At 60.0% G+C, this 8372-nt stretch overlaps 1 protein-coding gene across 1 annotated transcript; it reads right to left on the bottom strand.

Annotated features, from left to right (window-relative positions):
* Window positions 1-7995, bottom strand: CILP2 (cartilage intermediate layer protein 2). The gene is made up of 8 exons (XM_090288943.1): window positions 7896-7995; window positions 6869-6967; window positions 5761-6033; window positions 5086-5241; window positions 3864-4142; window positions 3421-3529; window positions 3072-3229; window positions 1-2888 (listed from the first exon to the last, which is right to left on the bottom strand). The coding sequence occupies exons 1-8, from the start codon at window positions 7957-7959 to the stop codon at window positions 559-561; spliced, it is 3468 nt and encodes a 1155-aa protein (XP_090145069.1). The 5' UTR covers window positions 7960-7995; the 3' UTR covers window positions 1-558.
* Window positions 7996-8372: the final 377 nt, after the last annotated feature.

Genomic DNA, 8372 nt, shown 5'->3' with positions numbered 1-8372 from the left:
TTAATTGATTCCCTGCCCTGACCCCCTGAGGGTCTCCAAGCACCAAAGAAGAGAATTGTGCCCACAGCCCCAGAACCAAGAAGCCCCTTCCCCAGAACTTCACTGAGCCTGGACTCCCCACTCACCCCAATGACCAATCCCACAGGCTTTGTTTCAATAAATAACCCCAAGAACAAAGCCTGGGGGCAGAGAACCTGATAAGGCATGCAGCTCAGCAACACACAGGGGGCTTTAGGCCAAGGTCAGAAATCCTGAGGGGCACGATATTTAAAATCAGGGTCAAGCTACAACTGAAATCAGAGTTGGCATGTGACCTGGGAGCCGTCCCCTCAAGCCTCAACAGTCTCCTGGGATGCTGGCTCCCACAGTCAGGACAAACTTAAACTCCGTTTAACGTCAGACAGCAATAATCGCCTGCCTGGCATTTTCGCCCTTGGACTTCACTCTGACTTCAGAGCAGGGGGTGGGGAGGGGACATCTGGAGAACGGGATGAGACTTCCCAGGGACAAAGAAGTCTGGAGCAAGGCAGAGGAGGGAAGCTGGGGCCTAGGTCAACGTCAGGCCCTGCTCTGGCGGGGACGGAGGGGACCCTCAGCTTGGGCCTGTGCCCGAGCCACCTCGCTCATCTCCCTGCGGATGTCTCCAAGTGCTGTCTCTGGGGACTCCAGCAGCCTCTGGAAGAGGCTGGGCCGGCCAGCCAGCGGTTCCCGGCACTGGAATGTGACAGCTGTACCTGCATCAGCCTTCATCTCCCGAGAGAAGCCATCAGAGGAGCCATCAAAGCAGCGGCCAATTGCAATCTCCTTGGCCAGCCTTGGGCTCTGGTCAGTGACCGTGTAGACACCATAGTTGTGACCCAGAGGGTCCAGCGGGGCCAGCATGGCAAAAGTGGCTGGGTCATCGGCTGGGGCCAGTGGGGGATGCCGCGCCAAGTAATCCCGAAGAAGCCCATTGACGGCCACACGACGACAGCTGCCCTGGGGCATGATGGTGACCAGCGTCCTGTCCACCTGTTGCTGGTCGAACAGCATCCCGCTGCACTTGAACTCTACACAGGCAGCAGAGGTTCCAGGGCGCTGCGAGTCTCGGACACTGCGGACATCCCGCAGCCCATAGAGCTGGCCCTGGGTGCGTGGGTGGCTGCTCCCCACGTTGTGGGAGCGTACCATGTACTCTTGAGGGCCTTGGACCTTCACCTTGAGAAAGCAGGCCCGGAACTCCTGTGGGTTGGGCCACCAGGCCAGGAGATCTCCAGTCCAGGAGGCTGGCATGCCCTCAAGGAATGGGACCACGTTGTACTCGTACTTGTCAGCCTCCATGCGTGCAAAACGGAAGTGGCTGGCAGTCACTGGGGCCTCTTGGCACTCCCACAGGTTGCGCCACGGGTACACGGGGCCGTTGACTTCCGTGGAGTCACCAGGCCTGGGTTTGGCAAGGTTGATACGGAAGCCATTTCGTTTCAGGGCAGGGTCATCATGGTCGGTGCGGCGGTACCCCAGCTTGTCCAGGTAGGGCTGGGCCACACCCACAGTGGCCGGAAGAGGGCGAGGTCGGGAGGGGGCAGGCTCCAGTTCCTCCCCACCCAGGGTGGCCGTGACCAGGGCTGTGTAGGCATCCGGCTGGTCTGCGTCACAGAAGGCAGGGAGGCAGGCACCGTTGGGGCCTGTGACCGCACTATCAAACCGGCCCCAGGCGCGGGGGTTGGCGGAGTAGCCGGGAGCTGGTTCCAGATTGACCAGAGTGACCACCACACCCTCCACCTGCTCGCTGGGGGCGAATTTGTCGTTAGCGTAGGCCCGCACCTTCACGAAGCAGCGGCGGCGCTCGGGCACGTCTAGGTTGAACAGACGCCGCTCTCGGATCTCCACGTTGCCCACCAGGAAGACTCGCTCTTCCCGACGGACCCGTGGGGCTGTCAACCCCTCGCGATGGAAGCTGCTCTCCTCTTCCCACAAGCCTGTGTCGGGATTCAGCGACCAGAGCTTGAGTGCCTCCACATGGCCTGCCATACGGATCTGGCCCGTGGCCACACGCACGGTGAGGGGCCCAGCCTGCAGCTGCTCGGTAGAGCCAGCAGCCCGGAGGTCCACCGCGAACATGCCATAGGTACGCAATGGGGCCAGCTCGCCATCACTGTCCACAAAGCGGAGGTCACTGGGTGCGGCAGCCGCTGAGGTGAGATCTCGGGGGTCCACGAAGGTCACCCGGGCCTCCACAGCTCCAGAATAGGGTTCCCCATTGGCTCTGCGGAAGGCTCCAGGTGGGAAGACCAGTTCGCCCAAAGGGGGTTCCTCTTCCAGCTCCCCGAGGGGGAGCATGTTGCTCTGGCTGGCATCTAAGATGACCGGGGCTTTCTTCCTCATGACCTTGACCTCGTGGTACACACCAGCACCTCGAGGGTCAAAAGGCAGGACCCTGACAGTGTCCATGTAATCGCCACTGGGTTCCACAAAAGTTACCACCAGTCTCTGGGTAGAGGGCGGCACCTCAATGGTGAAGTCACCCTGGTAGGAGGTAAACCCAATGGGCTTGAGGCCCAGCAGGATCTGGGCAAAGCTCAGGGGCTCCCCTGAGTCAGCAGCCACCACGCGTCCCCGGATCAGCCCCCGAGGGGGCAGACATTTCTGGCATCCACACTCGGCCACCACCTTGACCGGAAGGACATAGCCAGAGCAGTGAATCTTCCTGCTTTCCAGGCGGCGCACGGAGCAGCAATGGGAGCCTGGGTCCCCACACCTGGGGCTAGAGCCTGCGGGGCTGGGGCAGAGGGTATCAGGGCAGAGACCCACGTCCAGATAGGTGGGGCCACTGCCTGGCTGACTGCAGTCATCTGGGAGTTTGATCAGGTGCTTACGAGGCTGGGGGTCACAGGCCGGCTGTCCTAGGGCTGGGGAGCAAGAAATCAGCCAGATCAAGGTAAGGGGGGGACTCCATTTGTGGCCAAGGGAGGGGGCTTGGACTAGGGTCAGGGCCTGGGATCAGACTCAAGAAGGTCCGAAATCAGTCTGACTTTGGGGCTCCATTTGGGGTTGAGTCAGGACTTGCTGGAGGGAGGTGGCAGGGTGCTTACCAAGCACAATGAGCCTGGCAGTACCAGAGCGCACGGAGCCTGCATCATTCCATGCTTTGCAGTGATAAGTGCCTGCCTGGTCTGGACGCACTCTCCGCAGCTCCAGGTGGGCACCATACCTGTACTCTCGCCTGTCCAGCAGGGTCCCATTGTGGAACCTGGATGGTGGGTGGGGAACACCATGAGGGCTCTTGGCCCACGGGCGGGGCTGTCCCCATCCCACCCTGAACACAGCCCAGGGAGAGTGCAGAGCATCTCCCTCCAGGTCTCTGAGACACCACATATCATAAGAAATCCAATCCAACCCCAGAGCTAGCACGAGGCCCCTGAGCATAGGTTGGGCACTCACCAGGAGTATTTCTTGGGCATGGGGTTGCCTGAGGCTTTGCAGCAGAAGGTCACATTCTGGCCTGCCTCTCGCACTCGGGACTCGGGATGCTTCACCAGGTAAGGCTTCTCTGAGGGCAAAGGCAGCAAAGGTCAGAGCACTGCCCCATTCTGGCTTCTCCCAACTATTCTTCCCAAGAGCAGGGCCCTTTCTCTCCTTTCTAGGGACACTCTATTCCCCCAACCCAGGTTCACCCCATGTCTGCTCAAGATGATACCCCATCTTAATGCTACTTTCTACAACTCCATGCCTAACCTTGCACCTTCAGTGAGTGCATCACATCTCATTTCTTCCCCCAATGACCTCACTCTATCATATCACCTCAATCCCAAGTGCTTGGCATCACCCAGAGCTTCCTCCCCAGTTCCTTGGCCTCCTCATCCCCTTTGCCACAAGGCACTTACCCAACTTATCAAGAACAATAGTGACCATAGCAGATATGGAGCTGTTGGCCTGGGCCTGGGCCACACCAGCAGAGAAGCCATCCATTTGGGCACTGACATTGGTCCGGCTGCTGGCACAGACTCCAGGCATCCGGAAGGTTCCATGGGCATCACTGGTGGCTATGGTGCCAGGCCAGTCTCTCAGGTAGACAGTGGCCCCTGGCAGTGGTTGTCCAGATGGCATGACCACTGAGCCCAGAAGGATGTGATTGGGGCATCCACATGTGTTGAGGCTGCACCCTGGGGGACACAGGGAGGCAGAGGGGCAGAGGGGTCTACACAACAAAGGTGCCTACGCATAGTGCTTCTTGGAGCAGCCCCTAGTGTGAAGGGGAACATGGGGCTGAGTGGTCAAGGCTGGGAAGGGGGAAGAACCTGAGGTCCCGAGGGGTGCAGAAAATGCCCTGGAGGAGGGGACAGGAGAGGTGACTCTCACAGGACCAAGAGGCTCCTTCCAATATAAGAGAAAATGTCTAGGCAGGGGCTGGGTTTTGGACCCAGAACATCTTCCCCTCCCAACCCCGTGGTTTCTCCATAAAATGGAAAATTCCACTGGAAACTTCAGGGCAGAGACGCCACAGGGATGGCAGAGCCAGGCGGGGTAGGGTGGGGACCCCACCACCCCATTGGCCATCGTGCTCCCCCACCCGGCTGCAGGCTCTGCCGGCAGTCTCCAGACTGTTTGTAGAGCCCAGGCCGGATCGGAATTTCCACTCGACTCCTGGCTGGCCCGGTGTCTGGCCCTGGGAGGGCCTGGGTGTCGTGTCTGCCAGGGTGTGAGCGCGTAGAGGATGGCTGTGAGCTGCAAATGCCGCGTGTGTAAACCCCAAGCGCATGAGCCGCTTCTGTGTGTGTCTGTGTCCACCAGGACATCACCACACTCGGCCATGCACACAGGGGAAGCGGCCCCCCACCCCACCGCAGATCTGCCCTTGCCTGGACATGATCCTCGAAGCAGTCATCCGTCCAAATGTACACATTCACCAAAGGTCCTCGAGAGGAGGGGAGCCAATAGGAATGAAAGGGCCAATGAAAGGGCCAGTCTCCTCGTGAGCCAAGATCAAGTACCCAGGCCCCGCCTCTTTCCTCCAGGCCCCGCCTGTCGGGAGCCACCCACGAGCCCCGCCCTTGTAGGTTTGTCTTTCAACTGGCCCCGCCCTTGAAAATCAGCCCCACCTCCTACCTGGACAGCGAGGGCGCACACACTTCTGTGTCTCCAGGGGACGCCCAGGACATGTATCCCCAGTGGGGCTTGGGCAGTAGCGGCGGCGCAAACGACGACCTGGCCCGCAGCTCCCTGAACAGGGACCCCAAGGGCCCCACTTTCCCCACGCGGCCTCTGCGGGGAAGGGTGGGTAGGGAGGGTCAGGGAGCCACCCACCTTAGGGACTGCGCCTCGGAAAATTTGGTGACAATGTGGCATAGGAGGACGCCCCCGCCAAGTGCATCCAGGGGCAGGTACTCCAAACAGAAGTCCTGCCCACTGCTTGTACCACTGCTCCCCTAGGCGCAACCCGCCCTCCATAAGTTCCCCGAGGTAGCTGGCTGTTCTACCTGCGTCTTGCACACATTTTGGGCTCAAAATACACCCCCACAGAACGGAGTTGTCATAGATAAACAAATGATGGCAGCGAGAAGGAGATGTGCTCCTGGGGACCACTTCCTGCCCCCCACCTGGGACCCCAACTATTCCCAGCCTCCCGCTTCTAAAGCCCCGCCCCTATCCGGTCCTTTCCTCGGCAAGGGCCCTGTTTTTAAAGGACCCCGTTTCTCCCTAGCCACGCCCAAATCCACAAGGCCCCAGGTCCTCCCGGACACTATCCATTCATGCCCTATCAACCTGGGACCCCGCCCTCACCGAGCGGGCAGCGGAAGCGCACATGGTAGTTGGAGCAGTGGCGGCCCCGCGGCTGCTCGCGGTTGAGGCACCAGAAACCGCGTGTGGGGTTCAAGTGCACACGCTCGCCGACGGTGGACGGCAGGGCCCATTCAGTGGTGCGTGCCTCCAGCGCCAGTGGCCGCTGGCACACGCGCGCTGGCCCGTAATAGAAGCGGATTGCAGCCAGGCTCTCGAAGTCGCCGTCACCGCCTGGATGATCCACGTTGAACCAGGACGTCCACTCGCTGGCCTCTGCGGGCATCATAGACGCTGAGAGCCGGGCCGCAGCCTGTCAGGCCCCATCTGCGTGGTACGGTCCTTACATGCTGTCCAAAGGGGGGCCTCCTCCCCTCAAACCCTAATGGATGAAGGCTAACCCAGCCCGCCCACAGCCCCGCCATGATCCAGAGCTCTCAAGGACTGAAGGAGCTGTGAAGGGGTAACTGGGAGTTTGACCTTCCCTTGACCAGCCCTAGTTCTGTTGCCCGGTGCCTGAGCTGGGCATCAGGGCCGCAGAGATCTTGCCACTGTCTCACCTGTCTCCATCCTCAGAATACAGAATGCCTGAGGTGTGAGGAGATACAAAGGCAGCTGGAGGAGGCGGCCTGAGACCAGCCCTAGCTGTGGCTTTCCACTGCTGGGCAGCTTCCTGTTAGTGCCAGTTGGAACCTTGCTCACTGCCTGGCTGAACCCATCACAGGCTGAACCTACCACAGGTGGGAAGGGGTTGGCGTCCCATATCAACCCCCCAGGGGAAGTTTACTCCTTTTCTGATTCAAGAGCAGTGGAATAGAACTTTCCTGGCTTGTAAACTAGAGGCCCAAACTTCAGAACTCCTGCTTTCCGGGGCGGGTGGTCCCAGCCTCATGCCACCATCCCCCTCGGGTTTCCTCTTTGACAAACAACCTGGACTCTCAGCTCCCTGCTTCTAAAACTTAGGAGCACTACTTAGGGCCTGTCATGTCCAGGGACCAAAATCGTACTGGGCTCTTCACCCAGCTTGTGTCCCCTCCTCATATGTCCCCACCAGCCAGAGCTCACACAACAGTCCAGAGCAGAGCCAGAACTCGGACCCTGGCTGACTCACCTTCCCAGTCCTCCAGGGTCAGCGAGAGCTGAACAGGGCGCAGCGATGAACCTTCAGGACCCCACATGGTCTCCGTGGGCTCTTCAATGGGAGTGGTGCCTGTGGAAGGCGTGAGGAGTGGGGGCAAAGAAGGAGCACTAATGGGACCCCCGTGAACTTTTATAGGTAAGATGCTGCCAAGATCATCCCCATTTCACAGGGGAGAAAACTGAGGCTCTTAGAAGCCAGAACCCAGCTCCGGCTGACCCCAAGGACTATAGCACCCTGTCCTCCAAGAAGCCTCCCTCTGACCTTGCAGCCACAACTCCATGGGCCTTGGAAGCCTGTTCACCCTGCTCCGCGGACCAAGTTCTCCCCCTAGGTGTGTTCTGCCTTCAGGTTGAGCTGCACTCCTCTTTGTCCATCTGGCTGTTGGAAGTCCTTCCCTCACTCTACCTCCCAATCCTGCACTTGGGGACCACACTGCCAAGAGGTCTTTGGAATTGAGCCTGGCTTCTCTGGCCTCAAGTTGTCTGAGAGAGTTGGGCTGGGCAATGACCTCAGACAAGTTAAGTCCCTTTCCTCTTGAAACCTCAATCTCTTCATCTGAGAAATGGATCCATCCAATTGCCTGCTCCACTGAGTGTTCCAGAGATGAGACTTTCTTTTCTGAATCGGAGGTGTGTGTGGAAGAGGGGAGGAGTTAGGTGAGAGGGTCCAGGACTATCCAGGGTCCAGACTCCAGGGCTGAGATTGATATAGATAAACCCACAGTCACTCGGAACCCAGAAGACCCTCAAGTTCGTATCTACTCCGGGTGCCCCTACCGTCTCTTAGAGGAAGGAAGGAAGTGGAGACGGTCTCTCCCGCCCCAGGCGGTCCTAGGCTCCGTCTCCCTGGTGTCCTCTCACTACCCACATCCCGGTGCCGGCAAAGGGGACCCAGGCCTGGGGAAGCGAGTGGTCCCTTGGTTCTTTCTCCAGGAGGGCTGCATGCCAGCCCTGCAGCCAGGTGTTCAGGGTAGGCTGGGGCCTTGGGGGCGCCTCACCTCGGGCCCCCGCCAGGTGTGCGGCGGCGACATAGAGACACAGCAGTGGCGGCAGTGACGCCATGGCCGGGTCCGGGAGTCCGAGGGAGTGTCCGGCTCCGCTGCGCGCTCGGGTCAGAATCCCGCTGGTCTGACGGCTGCTGGGGCTGAGGGTGGGGGCGGGACGAGACCGCAGGCCCCGCCTGGCTTAGGCCCCGCCCCATCCATGGCCAAGCTCCTTTGTCCTGGGTGACTCCGGCGTGAGCAACCACTCTGGGTCGCCCCCCTCAGTGCGTCGGGCTTCAGGCTAGCTCGCGTCCTCCTGTCACCAGCCGCTGGAAGTCCTTCCCTCCACCCACCCTCCATTCTCCACGTTGGGTCCCAAGCTGCCTGTGGGAACGTGCCTCTTGGAATCGGTCTTGAAGCTGCCCGACTCTTCACGCTTTAGGCAGCCAGAAATCCTCCATCGAGTGGAACTTCAACCCTGTGGCCTTAAGA

Source organism: Furipterus horrens, unplaced genomic scaffold (genome assembly GCF_987537825.1).
Source record: "Furipterus horrens unplaced genomic scaffold, mFurHor1.1.pri manual_scaffold_10, whole genome shotgun sequence".
NCBI classification, from domain to species: Eukaryota; Metazoa; Chordata; class Mammalia; order Chiroptera; family Furipteridae; genus Furipterus; species Furipterus horrens.
This window is presented reverse-complemented; position numbering and strand designations above follow the sequence as displayed.

What these genes read in the sequence shown, in the direction of transcription:
- CILP2 (XM_090288943.1), bottom strand. Translation starts at nt 7,959, where the DNA reads ATGGCGTCACTGCCGCCACTGCTGTGTCTCTATGTCGCCGCCGCACAC. An exon ending in GACCCTGGAGGACTGGGAAG is followed by an intron (nt 6,034 to 6,868) that starts GTGAGTCAGCCA and finishes TGATGCCCGCAG; the next exon opens with AGGCCAGCGAGTGGACGTCC. An exon ending in TATTGTTCTTGATAAGTTGG is followed by an intron (nt 3,530 to 3,863) that starts GTAAGTGCCTTG and finishes CTTTGCCCTCAG; the next exon opens with AGAAGCCTTACCTGGTGAAG.